The sequence below is a fragment of the Lactuca serriola genome, chromosome 7 (assembly GCF_051521515.1).
Source record: "Lactuca serriola cultivar US96UC23 chromosome 7, Lser_US96UC23_V15, whole genome shotgun sequence".
In the NCBI taxonomy this organism is placed as follows: Eukaryota; Viridiplantae; Streptophyta; class Magnoliopsida; order Asterales; family Asteraceae; genus Lactuca; species Lactuca serriola.
The window spans coordinates 108,884,528-108,906,700 of record NC_136414.1 but is presented as its reverse complement, the minus strand read 5'-3'; the positions used below and the strand labels follow the sequence as shown (position 1 = coordinate 108,906,700).

Sequence of the window (22,173 nt, the reverse complement as noted above, 5' to 3'; positions counted from 1 at the left end):
AATATATTAATAAATCATATATAACCTCTTCTCTCAAAACTCTATCCTCACAAATTGTCCTGATGATATGCAACCCAAATGGACCATGCTACTCTCGGGTCGAGTACATACCAATAATAGTTATAGGCTTAGACATCTAATCCAACAACTCTCTGATGACTAGAATGTCTGAAACTGAGACCTGATCCCTGACATGTGTATCCACCACATAAGCCAAATAATCCACACAACTGTGCTGAATATACTGTCGAGCCCTGGCTGCTGAGCAAAACCCTGAACCCATCTTGGTGCCCTCTCCATAAATAACCAGCTCTCCCCCACTTCGGGTTCGAACTACCACACGCTGACCCTTGCAATTGATCATGGCACCGAAATGACTCAACTAGTCCATACCCACAATCACACAAACACCCCCCCATGGGAATCAAAATCAAGTCAATCGGGAAGGATACATCGAAAATCTCTAAAGCGCAACCCCGATAGACTGAAGAAGCAGAAATCTCGTTCTCGTTGGCGATGGAGACTCGCAACGGACACTCTAGCTCTCCTAAAGGAAAACCAAACTCCCCATTAAAAGATCGGGAGACAAACGGCCAACTTGCTCCCGAGTCAAACAATACAAGAGCAGGCAGGGAGTTCACTAAGAACGTACCTAACATAGGTACAAACATATGAGCATAAAATAAATATAATCAATAAGATAAAGGATAGAAACATACCAGCCACCACATCTGGTGTTGTCCTGGCCTCCTCGACAGTGAGTTGGAAAGCACTTCACCGAGCCCTTGGGGGCTCTACCCTACCGTAACTCTCGTCAGTAATCCTCAAGGTAGGTGGCGCGGGAGCCTGTGCCGGCTTAGCGGCAAGCAATGGATAGTTGGTCCCCACGTGGCCAATCTGATCACAATGGTAACAAGTCTTCATACTCTGAACCGGGGCTAACTGGCGGCAATCCCTCGCAAAGTGCCCCTCCTTTCCACATTTGTGGCACACACCACCGGATCAACAAGATCCAACATGAACCTTCCCGCACATCCCACAAGTGCGGCCACGCTGACCTCCAGACCTAGAATCAGCGGCCTTGAACCGCTTCCGCGCCGGCTGTGCCTATGTCGGGGCCTGAATCTGCTCTCTCAACTGAAGCTCTATCTCAAGGTCACCCCGCCTCGTGGCCTCCTGTAGCTCCAACAAAGTATCACATCTCTGAGTCGAAACAACTTGTCTGATATCTTTCTTGAGCATGCTCATATAACGAGTCATCTGAGCCTGCTCAGAAGCAAACTTAGGGCAAAACATCGCCCTCTCGGTAAACATCCGGGTGATCTCCGTCACCGACTCTGATCCCTATCTCAAATCCAAAAACTCTTGTGCCAGCCTCATCTACTCAACTCGTGGAATGTAGCAAGTAGGAAACATCTCTCTGAACTGATCCCAAGATACCGTAGCCCTCTGATCATCAGAATATGATCCTGTGATAAATCTCCACTAATCCTTTGCTCCAGACCTCAGCAGGTTCAGAGCTCAGCTGATCTTCTGGTCAGCAAGGCATGAACACGTGAAAAAGCATCCCTCCACGTCAGATAGCCACCTCATGGCTATAATCGGGTCCTGAACTCCATCATAGGTCGGGGGCTTCGTATTATCGAAGTCCCGTTACTGGAAAGCTCGACCAGCCCCGCTACCTGCAGCCGCCACGGCTGCAGAGGCTGCAACAGCAGCAGTCTCAACAATGGTTGCGTATCTGTCATCAAAGTACTCCATCATTGCGGTCTTGATAGACCCGAATATCTTTTGGATCTGACCCCGGACAATCTCAACCACCTCTTCACGGATGATCTCCCTGACGCGATCCTCCATCATTGTTGGCCTATCTTGACTGCTAGCTCCCGATCCTGACCCAGGTCCGGTCTCAAATCGTCTCGTATCCACCATATTGAAAATACACCAAAAAGATATCACACATTCCATATAATAACGGGGAACCAACTCCCAAGAAATCCCTAGGGGTTGTGACTTCCTTGCTACGCGTATGGGTCCTGTGCTTTCAGTAGTACGAGCCCATACTACCTTCCGCACCTACCCATATTTGTCTCAAGGATCATCACAACACCCTAACAATATACATAAGCATAGGCGAGCGCTCAATCCTCACTCCTAGAGGAAGGCTAAACATTTCTCAACTGGCCGACTGACCCCATACAACTCATCCATGAAACTTCCAGCAACCCTGCAGCGCTTGTGTATGCTAGCCATACATACATAACGATCGACCCTATAGACATTCGAATATCTGATCCTACCCTAAGCCCTTCATCAAACAAGAACAAGAAATAAGGCCAAACCAAACATTCTAAGGCTATAAGATCTTTGTTATATACAACCATGATGCATACACTAAGCAACTATTGTAATGATGTCAATTTCATAAAGGTAAAGATCCTAGGCTATCAGACATTACACAATCAGACAATTCTATCATGCAATTCCTGAAGATCCTAGCCTATCACTAGCATATTGTTCTAACAAATCGCAATATCAAATAATAACATGGTATTTTGGGGTCTACTTACCGGCTCCGACTGATCGTACACTTCACATCCTCTTTTAGTATTTTGAAAACCATTTGAAAATCATTTTGAAAACCTTTTCCTTAGTTTGAGACTGGATTTACACAAGTGTTCCTCCAATTCACTCAAACCAAGGCTCTGATACGAACTTGTAACATCCGTAAAACTCACTAATTTTTTTTTAACTTTTAAAGATATTCAAAAACCACCATTTATTACAAATTTTTTTCAAAATAGTTTAAACATCAGAGTATCCCAGAAATCATAATCTAAAAAGTGAAGAGGTGAACGATCAGGCCTTCGCCTTCCCACGATCATCCGAAGTACCTAAAACAAATTCCAAAACTGTAAGCCTGAAGCTTAGTGAGTTCCCCTAAAATACCAACGCCATACAACAGAACAATATCATAAACAACAGTATGCATATAGAGTCTTCAACATGACTCGACCGCCACACCGGGCCTTCAGTCTATATGGCCCACTCTCAGAACCTTCAGCATGTCTAGTCAGCCCTATCGTGCCTTCAGCCTGTCTGGACCACTCTTCGGGCCTTCGATCTGACTGGTACACCCCGTTGGGCCTTCAGTCTATCTGGGCCGCCCTGGGTATGTTATCCTTGAGCATAAAGCAAGACCGCCTCAACCCACACCCAATAACACAACCATCACATAGATATCAAACGTTAGCTATCACATACAGTAATCATACATGACTAACAGATCCTCAATCATAACATCATCCTATACACTAGGATATAGATCTAACAGATCATCAAACATAGCATCATCGTATACACTAGGATACAGATCTAACAGGTCACTACACATAACATCATACAATAATCAGGATACAATCCAAAGGATCGGCCTTGGTGCCTTGGACCCTGTTGGTATAGTGAGAAGAACTCACATCACAATTAGCACTAAATGATAAGGTCCAACTCCCCAAAGCAAAACTCCAAACTCAACTGCCTACAACCACCATGAAACTAACTCCATCACAATCCCGAATTACCAAAATACCCTTAAAGCCAAATTTGGTCAAAGTCAAGGTCAACAGTCCATGTTGACCCAACTCGCCAAGTGCATCTTAGCAACTCGTCGAGTTCCTTCAGTGTTCAGAAAACTGGGAAAAACCCTAGCCAACTCGCCGAGTTCACTCAGTATCCAGAAAGAAGGGAAAACCCGATCCAACTCGTCGAGTTGTCAGGAAAACTCATCGAGTTTTCCAGTATTAACATATTCGGCCACTTTTCCAGTCGAATCTAAAGCCCCAAACTATAGATCTGGTCCCCTAGGGCTGAGATACCACGTAAAGTTGCTAACTTTAACTCCATGCATGGCATCAAAGGGCTAAAACACTCAAACATATCTTAATAAGGGAATTAGGGCATGGAGGAGGGCCAAGACTAGATAAAGTTGGCAAGTTTATGTCCATGGAGGCCCTAAAATGTCCAGACCTGAAGTCATAGCTTTAAAACATGCTCAACTCCGAGAATGACCCAAGAACAAGCTAAAAATGCAACATCATAGCAAGTTCCGGATCTATAGCTTCTCTTTTCAATCCAACCTCTTCGAGCTCGAAGTTCCTTCACAACAACACCAAAATTACTCTCCAAGGCTCACACACACACACACACAAGAAGGTATAAGGCTCTAACTAGGGTTTCTCTAGGCAAGGAGGTGATAAGGGAGGCTAGTAGTGAGGCTTAAGGCCTTTAAATAGGGTGCAAAACCCTAAAAATTAGGGTTTCATGTTCAACCTTCAACTCGTCGAGTTAGGGCCTTCCAACTTGTCGAGTAGACATTGAAATATATGTGGTCATTAAAACTCTACACGACTAGTTGGAGCCTTCCAACTCGTCGAGTTGCCTTGGAAATATAAATTTATAAAGCTTAAATTCATACCTGGGAATCAAGATGTTACACGAACCTTCGTTGAATTAGCTAGATCCATGATCTACTTTGCAAATCTTCTGTTACATTTCCGGTCCGATGCTATAGCCACTGCCTGCTTTGTTCAGAACTGAAGCATTATCAACAAGAGACTCAAATGCACGTCGTATCAAGAACTCAATGGTGAGAAATCTAATGTTAAATTCTTTCACATTTTTGGTTGCAGGTGTTTCATCTTGAATAACAAATATCATTTGTGTAAATTTCAACTAAAATGTGATGCGGCCATCTTTCTGGGGTATTCCACCCGAGGCGTCACATACAGGGTCCTGAATAGAAGAACATGTCTCATTGAAGAAAGCTTTGATATCACCATTGATGACTTATTTGTACGCCCATCGTACTCACCAGTCATGTCCAACTTTTCTAAAAAAAGGTTTTATATGTGTTTTAAAAATATAGTTATCAAAACATAATCTCGTGAATATTACATGCATCCAACAATTCATGTACATTTTGTAAAAATCATATCTCTTGTATAAGGTTCTTTAGATTCCAAAAAAAACTTCATTTTATTAAACGTAGCCACGGTCAATTATAAACTAGTTGTTGGGTTTTAGTTCAAAAATAATTTCATAAACTTGAAAATTATGGCAACGAAAGACTTAAAATTTTGAACTATTAAACTTTACCTTTTGTTCAAAAAAAGTATTGTTTTATCGGTAATAGTAAATCGTCAGCTACATAGCATGTCACTTGGTTGTAGACATGGATTTTTACTGTTTATTATGGACATATATACCATAAAAACCAGATTTGTATATATTTTACCATTAAACTTTTTGTACACATTTTACCAATAATATCATATAATATGTTGAAAAATATTATTTCACAAATACATATTACTACACAAAAATGGGTTGCGAATAGCCCATTGCAACTCCAATTATGTGAAGTATGGGGGAGATGGCTCGCTGTAGCGATGATATTAATCACCCTTTATCCTGATAATCTCTTGATTGAAAGTGTAAGGTTTCAACTTGAGACATCCTTTTAGTGTTGTTACTTATTCTCACTACAAGAAGTAAAATGGATGGAACCGTTGCAAGTAATCATGAATCAAGCAAGGGTCTCAAAATGTGAAATAGCTTATAAAAATGAAAACAGAGGGTTACACGATCAACAAACAAGTAAAAATATGTGATTCTAGTGTTGAGAATTAAAGCAACAAAAACATAGAGAGGAAGTAATGTAATAATGAAGTATGCAACCTACACACAGGCCTAAGGAGGATGTTATATTGGGAGAAAAGAAAGAAAGAAGAAAATTGTGGAGTAGAGAGTATTACATAGTCCAATCCATCATGGGTAGTTCCTGACGGACACCAGTTGGCCTTGGAATTGAAGGTTCTGGTTTCTGAGAAGGTGGCGGGTCCATTGGAGTTAGAGGTGCAGTGAGTGAAGAATCAACAGATGCAATAATATCCTTTCCCGCTACAGCAACTACTGGATCCGGAAGGGATGAGTCGGGAGTTGGATTTTCCAAAGCTACATCAGCAGTAGTAGTCGATTCGGTTGGCTCAACCAAAGCATCACCACTGGGTTGAGGTTCCATTTCTGTTGTAGGAGCACCAGACTCTGTATCTGTGACTGTAGTAGCTGCTGCAACTTCTGATTCCGATGATGGGACTGGAACCCCAGGTTCTGGTGTAGGTGCAGGTGCGTCTGCAGCAGCAGCAGCAACTGATTCAGATGGAGGCCCTCCTATTTGCAAAGGTTTAGCTGGCTGTGGTTGTGGTTGTGGTTGTGGTTTTTTCTGAATTCCAGGAAGAGGGGCATCTATGGAGGGCATTCCAGGGGGAAGAATCTCGATGGGTGGCTTTTTGGCGGCATCGGCAAGACTTGTGAGTTTGGGTTCCTCGAGAGAAGCCAGAAATGCACTGGCTGCGTCTGTCTTTGTGGAAGCCCCATGTTCCATCTCCTTTTGCAGTGTTTTGTTCCATGACTGAACTAAACTCCTCAGCGTTGTCCGTCCATGTGCCTGACCCAAGAACAAAGAAAAAAAAAATGTTACAAGTCATACTTTTCTGGTATTGTTCCACAATTTTGTGTAAAGGTTTGTCCCATTAACACACTAGTGTAGAAATGGAAATGCATAGTCAGTGTGAGTCATTTGTTTTTTCTTACATGGGCATGAAGCACGGCTTCAGCTAGCATTCCTGTATCTTGCCATGATTTCTCCATAAGAGCATTGTCCCCCAAAAGTGCAGCTGCAAATGCAGCCTCCCGCCCGAACCCCACTGATATCAAATTGTTCACCAACCCCTACCAAAAAAAATATAACACCTTTACTTTAGCAAAGAAACATCAGAGTAGTAGTCATGGACAGGACAATTATTTACAATAAGAGAAGAAAATTACTTAAAAGAGCAACAAAGTATCACAACTGTACAAAAAATACCATTGGGCCTTTTTTGTGTACACGTACTACCAACCAACTATAACTTTTGTACACGTACGACCATTAAACTTTACCTTTTTTTCAAAAAAACACCATTGCGATACTGGTAATGTGTACATAATAAACAGCAAACTTACACGGCAGTGGCCATGTGGTATCCCACGTGGCTGGTGACCTACTATTACCGGTAACGCAATGGTATTTTTTGAACAAAAGATAAAGTTTAATGATTATACATGTACAAAAGCTATCATTGGTAAGTAATACGTGTACCAAAAAAAAGGATCAATGGTAGTTTTTGTACAATTTTAATACTTAGTTGCCTTTCTTAGTCATTTTCCCTTATAATAATATCAGTATCTATAAGCATGTCCAATTTGAAACACCGGACTGAACAAACTTTAGTTTCTAGGGCTATTTCGATGACGAGGACGAAAAGAGGAGAGCATTCATGTCACATCTTTTGCACAGACAATTGATCGAGAGAAAGTCATTGTTACAACGCCTTTTGGGTGGATGGGGCGGGACAAAAAACAGCAGTTTCTGTCCCATTGACATTATTAGAAGTATGAATCGCATTACAAGACCATCTGTTCTAAGAGCAAACAGCCACAGGGTCTAAAGTAAAGGTGAATGCAAGCAAATAAGTAGAGAGAAGAATGAACTGGATTTTGGAAATGGAAATGGAACATACACCAAGTCGTGTCAACTCTCCATGGTTTGCAAGGCGTAAAGCCAGTCCTCGTAATTCATGACCCTGTAAAGCTCCCTTCACTGCACCAGCAGCTGCTAATCTCTTAAGAGCTTCCCGAGCCACCTCACCTTGTCCAGTGGCATCTGCTGCATCGATAATTCCCAAAAATTCTTGTGCAAATTTCACCACCCCATCCACAGCATCCACAATGTCTTCCTTTTTAGTATTTGCAGTAGTCATACTCAAAGACATTATGTCATTTAAGTCCAGTCCCACAGCATCCTGACCTATGTTCCTGCTGTTACTCATCGTCAGAAGACATTGGAGGGCTCTTTTCAGATCATTGCTTTGCATCGCCAAATCAAACTCCAACCTGAACAACCACACAAAAGGAAAAAAAAAAAAAAAAAAATTACCCAGTCTACCTACTACTTTCATATTACCTTAACATCCTAATTTCATTTCTTTTTATGTTACACTCTCTCTGGAGAATCTACCCAATCACAGCATTGTACTTTTTTTTATATAATAACAGTGACAATGAGGACTGCATCAGTCTCAATCCCATGCCAAACACAGTACAAGGTTGTCACATGTTTTGTGGGGACAAAGTAAAGTGAGACAATGCAAACCTCTTAGATATTCCAGGTAAATGAAGGGCTTCGGTAGCATAACCCATGCCAAGCAAAAATTGAGCCAAATCATCATGGTGCTCTCTACCAAGCCTACTTGCCCTAGAAAAAAGAAAAAGAAAAAGAGTAAGAGTGCAGATGATGAGAATTAATAAAAGATATAGAAATGTACCATTTTACTGCACTAATAGCATCCCCATAGGCGGCAAGACAGCGGCAACGTATTCCAGGATGGCTGAGGGATATTGCATGAGCAAACATGTACCTATCACAAACAGACAGGCAGATACTAGGGAATTATACGATATACGCTTTCATGTTGGTTCAGACAGAGGTGAAAGAGTTTAGAATTGATCTCATATTTTAATCTAACCAAATGAGATCTCTCTCTCTCTGACCCCACACTCAGGAGCATACTTACTTTAAGATATGTTTATAAATATTTATTAAAAATGATGATTTGCTTGCAAGAAGTACCTATCAATTAGCCATAAAACACCATCTTTGACACCCACAACAACTAGAGGTCCAATAGGTCGCTTTTGCTCCGCTGGAAACCGAGTGACAGCAACCGCCACTCCTCCACCACCAACAGCTATCTCATCAGCTCTTTTACCCTCGGCAAACTTTTGCAACCCGGCATCATCACCACCATCACCTCTACTTTGTTTAGGCAATGTCAAGAAAGGAGGAATAGACGGTGCATGCTGGAAAGAAGCTAGTCGCACAACCTGTTTGAAGTTTCAACAACATAAGACATTTTTTTTTCAATTTAAATATTCTACTCAAGTATCCGTACATGTAGGTGTGATAACAATAAATACCAAGCACATCAACTGAAAACTGTTATTGTATAGTATAGGTACAACGCGTATCATCTCGACAGAAGCCAAACTAAAGAGTAAAAATGCAAACAAATCATCATACCTTACCTTCTTTATTACCTATATAAAAAGCCTAGGTAAAGTAAGGTGTAAACATGTGATTGTTAAAAATCACTCAAAACAACATAGTTTTGAGTAAAAAAAATCACCCTCTTGATTTTTTCACATGACTGATTGGTTTCCAGAAAACCCACCAATGCCCAATACTACGGCAAATAATAATTCCATCAAAAAACACCTGCTGTGATCACTAAATCAAGTCGTTGTAGTTGTTCTACACCTAAGCTTGGGTATATAATAGCCACATTTCCCTATTTAGTATTTACTTATAAAAAAATCAAAGTGCGACTAGCAAAAGCCCATGCCTTATTTTACACCAACTAAATTTGATGTCTTCTTGCCTACTGGACTTGGCCTATAATATTCATTATGTACTGTAGCACAATATGCCAGTTATGCCAGCCAAACAGCAGGTAATCAAGTTATAAGTTGTGCTATTGTCCTGGACATCATGTTAAAAGGCTAAAATGCCATAGATAGTAACATCTTTTTCATTGATTTGTTTATTATAGCATCCAAGTTACTTTTATTTCTGTTATAGCATTGTTTATTGAAAAATCTACCCAATTAAAAAGCAATCCCATCCAAATACAAAGCAATTCTCGCTGCTATAATTGGGTAGAGATTTCAAAGTATGATGTCCTAATGAGTATAAAAATGAAAATACGATACAATAATCGGGTGTGTATTTTCGAATTTACAATGCCCTAATAAGAGAAAAAAAAATTGTTACGGAAGTAGGATGCTACAATACAGAAATAAAAAAGGGAGGGTTGCATTTAGCCGATTTTATGATATGAAAATAATATAATCCAAATGAGTAAAGTACCTGTAGCATTGGTGGTCTCAATGAAATCCTCTCCTGTGCAGCAGTTTGAGGAGTATCAACTGCAATTAGTGCTAGCTCTCCATGCTCAGCGACTGCCCGTGCCTGTGCCTCCCTCTGTTTCATCTCTTCTTTTCTCCGTTTTGTTTCGATGTCAATAGGTGCAACACCAGCATCCACAAAAACACACCTAACACCAGCCAACCACCATAAATGCTTAGTGACTATAAACCAATGAAGATGTATATGTATGTGTAAGAGACCCTCATAGGGATGATTTTTACTTTTAGGCTGATCCTTCTACTACCATTAGACATTAGACTGATGCCAATGGGATAAAAATTGCACTTCTTTTCCCCATCCAAAAAGTTTGGGATAGGGTGCAAAAGACATAAATTGTCCTTGCCATCAAAAACAATCATAGAAAGCTTGTCCAGTCCTGTGTAAAAAAATGCAGCCAATATCCATCCTAATCTAAAGATTGAACGTGTCGGGGAATAACTCTCAAGAAAGACTGCTAAGGAGGGATGAAAATCTATCATTATATAAACGTAACTTACTCAATTGTTGTTGGTGTAGCCACAAACAGTTGCCTGCGATGCCAAACTGCACCAGTGGCATGAGGAATGGCCACATCTCCCAAGTATCGGTACTGAGGTCGCAAGGAAGATATGGCGATGTACTGCTGATATGCAAAAGCACAATACTCAACAGTTTGGTCCCAGGCTGTCCATTCTGGCTGAGGCAGCATTCCCCCCACGGGTTGAAAGCTTTCCCAACTACAAAAATATATATGCATAAATAATTACTCAATCATATGCATACTTGCAACAAACATCATATAATTAGGTTCATATGCTAGAAATACCTACCTACTTTTACTTATTTCTTTATTATAGCATTCCACTTCCATCTTTTCCTATCCCGTTACACCATTCTACTTTCTAAAATCTACCAAATTATACCAATGTTATGCAAATACAAAGCAATTCTCACTGCTATAGTTAGATAGATGTCTTAGTAAGAAAAAGAAATTAAAATACCTGGGTAGATTTTCAAAGTACAATGCCTTAATATCAAGTAAACTAATGTAGGGGGTGAGCATGGTTCGGTTCAGCTCAGTTTTTTTCCTAAAATTGAAAAAGTCAGTTTCTAGCTGCTTTTCGGGTTTTTCCATAGAATCAGTTTTTGGGGTGTTTCACAGTCTTTTTGGTTTTTTAGTGTCTGTATGCTAGAGTAAGAAGCTTGTGTGATTCTAAACTATTTGATTCGACTCAATCAACTACTATTCATACTCTAGTATGTGCTGCAATTTCATTTGTTTTGAATGAGAATTAGGGAAGTTTCCCAGAAAAGTGGAATGGAAATTGGAAACCAGACAAACAGTTTAATTTTAAAGAACTAATCAATTGAACTTATACATAAAACAACATCGTTTTTAGTTTTTCTGTAGGATCCTTTTCTGGTCTTGTAACAAAATACCAGTTTTTATAAGATACAAAAACAAACCATTTGTTTTTCAAAACAACTCAGTTTTTTGGCTACAGGTTTTCGGTTTTTGAGTGTTTTTAGCATGTAATACATAGACATAGACATGCTTGATATATAAAACAACGGAAAAAGATTAAATAAATGACAATTGTGAGCTTCTAAAAGCATATTTAGCATATATAACATCACCACTAGTTTGACCAAAGCCGCGTTCAAGTGATGATGAAAAAGAAGGTGCAAGTTTACCTGTATAGCTGAAAGTTCTGAGGTGCTGCTTCAGCAGGAGTTCTTTGAGAAGAAAAGCCATCATCCATGGTGCTGAATGAAGAAAGGGCACTGCTGCCAAAGCCTGACAAGGGCATTGACTGGATTGATGAAATAGAGGTGGCAGCAACAGGGCTAACCCTTCTTGATGTCCGGTAGGCAATGCCAAGTAGTGTCCCTCCATGCAGTCCAATTACCTAGAAAGAAAAAGTCTTAGCATTCACCACATAAACCATTAAGGTCACTCTATCTGTGAGGAATATGCATTAGTACTAAGTAGTGGGATAGACTTTCTATTACTATAATCAGAAAGATCTCTTAGGGGCGCTTGGTTTGCAAAATGTTTAGGAAGGAACTGGAATTTGGTTGCAGGAAATGGAAATGGAATGGAATCCCTGAGGCAGATGGAGACACGAGAATTGTTTGCTTGTGGAATTCTACGGTTAAAAGAGTATTTGAGTATTGTTTTACCAAGAAGAAGAAGCTAGATAGGAACTGGATGGAATGTTAAAATACATTTTGTGCAATGAAATTCAATTCCATACTCATTTGCATTTGCAACCAAACACGGCACGGGATTTAAATGGAACTGGATTCAAATCTTGGGCAAATCTACAAACTTATGAAAGAGCATGGGACGAGGGAGGGTGAGGTACAATTTTAGGATAAATATTCAGTATCCCTGGCCTGGATTTAATTCAGGAAAAAGAAATACTGGCATCAGTTTTGAATTGAAGTAGAGAACATTTTCAAAAATGCAAAACAGTTGGGCCCCGTCCCATTTGTTACACATGACATGACATGACACAACACAAGAAGAAAATGGGAGAGGAAATTCATACATACCGGTTCAGTTCGGGCACCAACGGACCTCATTAATATGTTGGAAGTCCCATCATCCAACAAGATACGAACTTGAACAGTTGCGGAAGAAGCAGCTGCTGCAGCCGCTTGAGCTGCAGCAATGGCAGCAGCCTCTTTTGCCTTTCTGGATGAACCCCCTTTTGGCAATATGGGCATCCTCGGAGCTACTGCAGATTCCAACAGTGCAAATCTGTCCCGACAAGTATCCCACGCCAGGAGTCTCGCGCTGCCTGAATCAACAATCGACCAGTCACTCACCTTGTAGATCGAGAAGTACGGAATATCAGGCCATACGATTGCAACATACCTGCAACCACAAATGCACTTTCACTTACTTATTATTATAATTCACACACACACAATCATCTTTCTTTTATTCATGCCCTTCTTGGAGGTGCTCCGTTCGTTAGAATGGAATCTAATCTGTCAAAGGAATTGGAATATCAAGGATGTATCATTTCATGTGTTTGGTTAGCAGGCAATGAATGAAATTCATTTAGTAACATATATATATATATATATATCAATAAATAAATTAATTCAATATACCATATATAATGAGGGCATTTTGGTCTCTTAAATAGAAAAGAATTTCCTCCATCCATCATGGAATTTGAAATTTCACGACACCCTTAATGTTATTGGACTGAACAAATCGAAAAACAACTTAACAAAGAAAGCCGCCCTCATTTATTTATTTTTCCTTCCATTTCCCAAAGTATGCAATCATTTTCTCAAATATTATCCATATCCAAACAGAGAAGAGAAGAGAGCCTTACTTTCCAGAACTGCTTACTGATAGAACGGAATAGGAATCATGTGGAACGGGAGTGCTGATATGCTTTTTGATCTGTTTCACATTGAGCTGCTCAGAAGAAGAATCTCCTCCCCTTAATTTCCCTGCATCAGTCAAGGATCCATTACTTCCAAGTGAAGGATTTGGTGTGTTGGATAATTGAAACTGTATGAGCTTCAGTTCCCTTTCGACTACATAAACTGCTGCATGTTCACGGCTTTCTGGTGGTGATGGTAGAGGAGCAACAGCAGGGAGAGACCTTGGATCAAATTCACTCAGTATCACGCCTATATTTGTTCCAGTTGCAACAATATGTGGCTGTAAGGGATGTGCCACCATCGAATATACCTATAAATATAATTAATTGCATCATCATCACCATCCACCCAAACTAAACAAATATTTACACACATAAATAAATAAGTAAAATATACCCATACCCATCTAAATGCAAGAAATAGCAACGAACATTCATTTATTTGTTTTGTACAGCATCCCATTTTCCTTTCTTTATGTTACACTTACAGCATTGTACCTCTAATCTATCTCTTATTAAGCCATTGGATTTTGAAAAATGTTTTTTCTTTGGAAAATCTACCTATTCATAGCAGTGAAAAATGCTTTTTTTGGATGATATTGCTATAATTGGATGGATTTTCAAAGTGCAATGATGTAATAAAAATGGAAGAAGGGTGCTTTAACAAGCAAGTCAACAGAAGTACGTTGCTATTCTTGCATATATCGCTCAGTATCATATTCATCCCTTGATTTGACACCTAGTTTCCTTATCACTGTATTTGGACACCTCTCTCTCACAATCAGACAGATGAGGCTGGGTAGGGACAATGAATGCAGTGTTTAGAGGTTATTTGAGGCTTTGTATGAGTTTATGTTAATCCCTAAACAAAGAGTTCAATGTGAATTTTGAGCTTAGAAGGATATAAAAAGGTCACCTAGTTTTTCATTAAATGTTGCTTGTGTCATTTTATGTGTAACTTGTGTTTAATTTCATGTCTTTAGTGTATGCACACATTTATGAAATAATGAGCACAAGGTGTACCAATAACAAAAATACGTGCTTACATATTTCTTTACCCATAGCAGCAATATGTAACCTGAAACTTAGAAATGAACTACACTTTTTACCCATAATAGCAACGTGCTTACACTACTTTACTGCTAATAGCAATATGTATGTAACAATGAAGCTTGTAAGCCTTTTACAACTTTCAGGTTATATGTTGCTATTATGGGTAAAAAATAAAATACACTAACAAGAACAAAGCACATTGCTATTCCCCACAATTTGGCCATTTGTTTAGCAACACATGCATCAATGTAAATATAGCTTCTCATTAAGCTAAGCTTTCAACAAGCAAAATTTACAAAAGCCACATACATACATACCCTAAGCTTTTTATGAGACGCAAGTACTTGTGGAGGAACAAGAGAAGAAAGTTCACATAATGGCCTTGTTAGAGCAGAATAAGTGGGGTGCTCAATTGCCCTGCAAATTTTTACAAAGAGAAAAATAATTACTTAACCAGAAAGCAGCAAAATATTAAGAGCTATATGCAAGAAATAGCAATCTACTTTCATTTATTTGTGCAGGCAGCATTATTATACTTGAATTTTTTTTGTTCCATGTGGGCCTTGGGCGGCTCAGATGGTGTGGTTTACCATGTTCTTTATTATTAAGGCATTGTACTTCAAAAAAATTTCGTATTACAGAAATATATCCAGTGAAAATTGTTTTGAATTCGGATGACATTGCTATAATTGGGTGGATTTTTCAAAAATCTATTATAATAAGCAGATCACTGGAAATATTTAACCCTAACCCTAGCCAATTGGTGTGGAGTCCTAAAATATCTGATACTTCCACAGATCTAGTAGTAAAAGAGAAGAGATAATAAATACCATATGTGTGAATCTTTGACACAAGTTAATATATCAAGGTTGGGTGCTCGAGGATGGCACCAAGATGCCACACTATGACAAGCCATTTTAGGGACAGGCTTAATACGCCGTAATTCCTGCAAACACATGACATAGATGACAAGACCAATCAATCAATCAGTTGAAAAGTAGAGATTGGTTTTTTCAATCTTCCAAATACCAAGGAGTAGTGCAGTGTCAGTGTGTACCTTGAATGACATTGTATCCCAGATGGCTAAAGTCTTATCCGCACCTATTGTTATGAGCTGAGGTGCACTTCCACTCACTCTGGATAACTCAACAGCCACAACACCACCGTCATGTGCCTTCAATGGTAATAATGGTATCTCAGATGTTAGCAGTTAGCCTTTTCTTTTAGAATAGGGTTCAATGCAAGCCAAACTTCCATAAATTTGTTTCAATTCTTCCTATTACATCATTGTACCTTGGTAAATCTACCCAATTATAGCAATTCAATGTCCTCAAAAGTCAAAGATACAAACCAATTTTTTTCTTTTCACTGCCAATTTAATGTCCTAATAAGAAAAAAGTTGAAACTAATAACAAAATAAACATGTTGTAGTAGAAAGAAATCAAAGTATTATCCTATAAGTCGCCAATAATTGATTTTGTTGTTATGTCTGCATTTAGAATATCAGTACATCTTGTCTTGCACATTGATTGTTATCTATGTTATAAGAAACTAGGTGCAGACTTTTAGACTAAGTATTATGTTTTCAGTTTTCACTTGCATATTCTTACCCATTAGGCTACTTCCACAACAAAAAAGAATTAAAACTAAAAAATCACATTCAACAAGTCCAAAATTTTCAACATTTGGAAAAACATTAAATGTAACAATTAAACAACATTAACCCTTTGAAAACCAATTACATACCATAATCTTAATACTTGAACCATTTTGGCAAGAAGTAGCAATACTTTTCCAAACCTTTTTTATTATAGCATTGTACTTTAAATTATTTATTATTAGGACATTGTACTTTGAAAAATCTGCCCGATTATAGTAATAGGTAACTTGCTACCTTTTAAACAGGATACCTCATTGCTCTGATTAGGTGGATTTTTAATGTACAATGTTGTAATAAGAAGAAATGACAGTACAATGCTATATTAAAACAATTGTTGAAAGGACATTGCTGTTTCTTGCATTTAGTCTATAAAAGTAGGAATACGATTTTACTCATGTATAACTTTAAGGATTACTCGAGTATTTTTGTATGACTTGTGACAGAAATAAAATTGGCATGGTATGGTTACCTTGAAACTCAGCTTAGGCACAAGTTCTCGTGAATCTTGACCATGGTCTGCACTCCAAAGTACAAGTGCACCATCACTACCACCAGAGACCAGTAGAGCCTGTATACAAAGATAAGTGCATGGTGATTAAGAACAAAACTTTTAACTATATTAATTATTTACCATCATACAAAATGATGCAATTGTAAATAAAATTATCCATGCTAACTGCTAGCCTAAGAAAAAATATGTTCTTAAAGAGTACTACGTTTATATCTATAATCAAAGACAGAAAAAATATATATATATATACTACAGGGTAAGCTGGGTAGTTCAAGAATCCAAATCCCTGGAAGAAAACATGATCCCTAGTTTACAGATTTTCTAAACTCTGTTTGTCATGTGAAAACAGTACCACCATAACATGAATGACTTGTTGTGAACAGCACGTCACGTGACCAATGTTGCTGCGTCTATTTGAATGTTGTTTTTCTTTTTTGTGCTTAAACTCTCAGTAGAATTACATAATCTTAAAAAATATGAGTAAATTACACGAATGGTCCCTATGGTTTAGGGTAATTTGGACGTTTGGTCCCTAACTTATTTTTTTAACTTGGAAGGTCCCTACTGTTTGTTTTTGTTGCGCGTTTGGTCCCTGTCTTACCTAAAAAGACTATTTTGCCCTTGATTTTTTAATTTATTTAAATAAACACACCCCCAACCCCACTTCTACCTCACCTTACCTTACCTTACCTAACCCACCTTATTTAAATAAATTTAAAAAATGAAGGGCAAAATAGTCTTTTTAGGTAAGACAGGGACCAAGCGCGCAACAAAAACAAACTGTAGGGACCTTCCAAGTTAAAAAAATAAGTTAGGGACCATTCGTGTAATTTACTCTAAAAAATATCTCTGGCAATGATTACAAGTGACACATTTCAAGTTTGCTACACGAACATTCACATAGAGTTGAATATGATATAAACCAAAGAGAAGAAGAGAAGAATCAAGAATCTCTCTCTCATTTCCATGTAATGCTGCTAGAAATAATTGGCACTAATGTTCAAGACTCACATTGGCGATATCTAGGAAGCCTCCACAGTGTGTGTAAACAATGAATTAGGCTTAGTTCTAAATTAGAATTTAGACAGTCCGTTTGTTTGGGTGGAATAAAATGTCTCCAAGGAATAAGGATTGGTATGATCATGTTTGGCTAGCCTATAGTAACGGAATGGATTTTTTTATATCAACTCTATATTAAATATAATTATGTTGTAGTCTGGGTATTTAGAACAGAGTTGCTTACTTAAAGTTGAATGATTTAACTGTATATGTAATCAAAAGGTTACAAGTGATCATCTGTCTTCCTAGAACAGAGTGCTAACTAACTTTCCACAACCTCTTGTTTATACTAGGATTAGCACCGACCAAACTAGAATATGACACAAATACCCCCAGTCAGCCCATTTCCTCTTACTGACAAGTGTAACAATTAACAAACTACTGTTTACAGAAATAAAAAGTTTAACATAATATAAGCTCATTAAAACTTAAGCCCAAATAAATTATGGTCAAAATAGTATCTTATTTTATTCTAAAAATATAAAAATGTATTAATTATAATGAAAAAAAAAAATTTTAAAAAAAAAAAAAAAAACTATGTCACTTAAAGTTACATAAATAAAAATTGGTTATATTGCAATTTTTCATTCCATTCCATGATGAATGAAAAATACCCCAGGTTAAGGAACAAAAATTAACAAAGGAACCATTCCATTCGTTCCTTGATTCCATCATACCAAACACTACCCTAACTGGTTCCATGTTGTATTTATTACCAACAAAAACAAAAACAAAACATACCCTTCCTGTTTCTTTGGAGGATGACAAGGATAGAATCTCATCCATATAACTAACTATGTTTAATCTACACAATTACAAGATTTAATTAAGAAACAGCATCAGCATGCTTTAGTTTGAATAAAAACATACCTCTCCTGAAGAAGCCATGAAGGTCATCAAGCAAGCTATGGAACCTTTGTGACCACCCGTGTACCTTCTTACAAGCTGCATCCAAGAAGGAGTATATAAGTAAATAGAGTTTAGAATCATAGACAAGGGGAGGAGAGATCTTAGTTGCAAAGCAAACCTTCCATGTTATCATTGAAAGGACTCTAATCACACCATCTGATGAACCGAAAGCCACGAGAGGGCCATCTCCACCACCAGATTTAGAGAGGAACTCCATACTGCAAGAGCAAGACAAAACAGAATGTGTTAATATATCTGAATCTCCTGCCTCCTAATAACCAGCAAAAGCACATGAAATCCTTCTTCTCATATAAGATACCAGTACCACCTTTGAAAAAAAAGACTTTGGAGATGCAAAGGATTTCATTTGTTTTAAATTTAAGTCTAAAAAAATCTAGAATATACATAAGAACGATAAAAATTCCTTGGTGTTTTATATAAAAGGATACAAGAAGCATTAGAGATGTAGTAGTGACTTGCCAGACAAGTGAGCGGTTGTCAAGATCCTGCTTTGGCACATCTCGACCACGCATTGTGACCAAATCCAAAAAGATGGCCTTGTTTTCACAGCAGATGACAAGAAAATGTCTTCCTTTTGTTGATGGAGCCGGAGAATTGAAGGCTGAAGTCAACTGATTCACTGCTGATGGTGGTTCAGCAGCAGCAGACCGGTTACGCCACAACTGCCAATACCTTACATCATCATCATAAAAGCTAACCTGCCGTACACTGAAATCACATACATAATATCTATTACTTTTTCACTATTTCTAGCTTCAAATTTCATAAATCCTAAATCAAACACAAATCCCTTACCTCCCTCCACGTAGGGCTTCTGTTGGTTTCCCTTTAGACTCTGTCACATAATAAAAAAATAAAATAAAATAAAATAAAAAAAACACTAGATTCATCTTCTTCGTTTAATCAAAAACCAACTAACATCTATTATCTATACCCAACTAAATAATTTCAGCTCAGGCTTTCACAACTAGAATCACGCCTATTTATTATGCAAGGAGAATATACACCAAGCAAAATTTTCTAACAGATCACTCACAAAGAGATAATAATAGGTTGGTTCACTGTTATTCAATTTACTAACACACTGGTTGACATCATATCATATGATCAACATCATACGGCTTCGTTTGGTTCACGAAACAAATGTTCATCATGTCACATTCTCAAACTGGAATCAAGCTTAAATCGCCATCTCATCTACAAACTAGCCCTGTACACTAGGATGATTCTATAGATATGTTTAACTAAGTTAGAAATTGCTTGTAGGCATCATTGTAGAGTTTATTCATCAAAAACTTATGACTTATCAATATCCACATTTACACATATACAATTTCTTATAATTATTCTTGCTTACTATGTCACATCTATACAAAACAAATTAAGTTAATATACTATTCATTTCAAGATTCATGGATTATTAAATAAGAACAAGATTCTTTACTTTTAGCCACAAAATGACACCTGTACTGTACCCAGTGGTCGACTAGTCCCCAACAGATGGACCGACTAGCATCTAGCGACTACTGACTTTTAAGATATATGCCCAACCTCTCTCTTTATATATCTATATCTGAATTTTGATAATAATTTTCACTTGGTATTAACTTTTTCCAATATGATATATCTGACTTTTGTAATTGAAAACGAGTGTACAATTTAGTTGTTCTTAAAAATGTGTATCTCATAAAAAACATGTCTTAAAAATGTGTATCAAACCTTGTCCTCCTATGGATATTGGTCATATCTAATTTTGCTAATATTAATTGCTTTACAACTTAGGTAAGCCAGCTAGTCACTGGCCTCCGGTTCACCCCTAGAGACTAATGCCTAATAGTAACAATAAGTAATGTGACATGTATCACTATAGAATGGGTCTTAATAACCAGCTATAGAGATATAAGAAACATGCATCTTGTCAATCCCTAGGCAATGCTGTCTTCACTACAGTAGTCGGGGTTCAAATACAGTTAGTTACTGCTAGTTACAAAATTTTAATTAAACTCCAACTCCAGGGCTTTATATTCAAATATCTCAGATAAGTTTTCTATCTTGCCTCTCTCCATTACATCAGAACTATCATCCTATTAGCATCTAAGCTCAATGAATCACTTGGTATTCCGTGTGGATCTAATGTCCTATAACACACTAATGAGCAAACTGAATTCATTATGTAACGGAGCATCTCAAAATTTGAAACAACAGAAAAGAAAATTCAAACTCCTCAGATACTTTAATTTCTACTTAGTAATAAAGAAAGACGCCATCAGTTGTTAACTGTAGAATCATTTCTCATTAGACATATGAACTCAATTGGAATGTTCATGAGTATGCTAAGGTCGCAATTATAGTACACCAACCTGATTCACCCTCTGCAAGTTTCTCCAACTTGGCACCAACCAAACGCCGTTCATCAACACCACCAGCTTTCAACTCATATATCACCTAACAGTTCAAATTGTATAAATTAACAAAAAAAAATTAAAAAATTTTAAATGAAATTAAATGCCGACAAGCTAATCACCTGGCGGTGCTCCCAGTTCCAAACTGAGACGTGATCCGATGCATCAGCTGTGACAAGCCACGGATGAGTAGGGTGCAATTGGATCTTCACGATCTTGTCATTCGTAGGTCGAAATGCTTTCAGACGTAGCATTTTACCCCTCTTTGCACTTGCGAATCACTGGAGCTATGGATCTGATAATTAGAAGCAGAAACAAAGAAAATCTAGGGCTCCTTCTTGTCGATTAACACTCACGTTTCTCATAAGATCATGAAATTTGTTGATTATTATTTGGTCTGGTTCTGAATTGCGACTAAATCGTGGAACTCCCCGGCTCCAGAGAAGGTCAAATTGTGGAGAAATTGGTCGATTGGATGGCCGTGTGAATCAACGGCGACTGTATGCAGTAAAGCCCGACGAGATGTAGTTTTCCCTTCGGTTAGTGACACCTTGACATAAGTGTGTTGGATCACAATATTTGTGGCGAATATGTAATAAAATAAAGTAGAAGGGCTTAAAAGGACATACCAAACATGTCAGTATTTTTATAACTTCATAGCTCCAACGCTTATGATTTACTAATATTTTATCTTGGTTTTAAAAATAAAAAGCTAAAGCTCGAAAACCTTATATGCAAGCAATTTTAGAAAATATTGTTTAAAATCTAATATATGAGTTATTGTGCGAACTAAAAAAACGTGTGAAATTAAGAACTCATAATCAAATCATCATCTTTCAAAACTAAAAACATCAATTTTTTTCAAACGTGTGTCTAAGTCATATCTAGTTCAACAAAAAGATTTGACAATTTTTTTATTTATTTTCGAAATTTACATGTATGCATAATTATGGACTGTTGATGAACACAATCAGCAGCTATACAAAAACCAAAAAAAAAAATCGTCAAATCCTTTTTTGAACCAAGATATAGCTTAGACGCACAATTTTGAGAAAAATTCATGTTTTTGGTGTTGAAAAATGATG

The 22,173-nt window shown here is 37.8% G+C and overlaps 1 protein-coding gene across 1 annotated transcript; it reads right to left on the bottom strand.

The window, feature by feature from the left end:
* Window positions 1-5,593: 5,593 nt before the first annotated feature.
* On the bottom strand, window positions 5,594-21,651 carry LOC145061896 (Transducin/WD40 repeat-like superfamily protein). The gene is made up of 21 exons (XM_079009482.1): window positions 21,211-21,651; window positions 21,047-21,131; window positions 19,482-19,521; window positions 19,146-19,394; window positions 18,784-18,883; window positions 18,627-18,701; window positions 16,656-16,754; window positions 15,584-15,700; window positions 15,357-15,472; window positions 14,844-14,943; window positions 13,420-13,784; window positions 12,623-12,947; window positions 11,759-11,973; window positions 10,582-10,800; window positions 10,025-10,211; window positions 8,729-8,982; window positions 8,424-8,516; window positions 8,252-8,353; window positions 7,620-7,992; window positions 6,652-6,789; window positions 5,594-6,505 (listed from the first exon to the last, which is right to left on the bottom strand). Exons 1-21 carry the CDS (start codon window positions 21,340-21,342, stop codon window positions 5,810-5,812), a joined length of 4,080 nt encoding a protein of 1,359 aa, XP_078865608.1. The 5' UTR covers window positions 21,343-21,651; the 3' UTR covers window positions 5,594-5,809.
* Between the last annotated feature and the right edge of the window lie 522 nt (window positions 21,652-22,173).

Bases quoted from the DNA above. Each gene is read 5' to 3' on its own strand.
- LOC145061896 (XM_079009482.1), bottom strand. From the start codon at position 21,342: ATGCTACGTCTGAAAGCATTTCGACCTACGAATGACAAGATCGTGAAG. The intron at 19,522-21,046 runs GTTGGTGTACTA...ATTATGTGACAG, and splicing joins ACTTGCAGAGGGTGAATCAG to AGTCTAAAGGGAAACCAACA. The intron at 16,755-18,626 runs GTATGTTTTTAT...CTTTGTATACAG, and splicing joins TCATGGCTTCTTCAGGAGAG to GCTCTACTGGTCTCTGGTGG.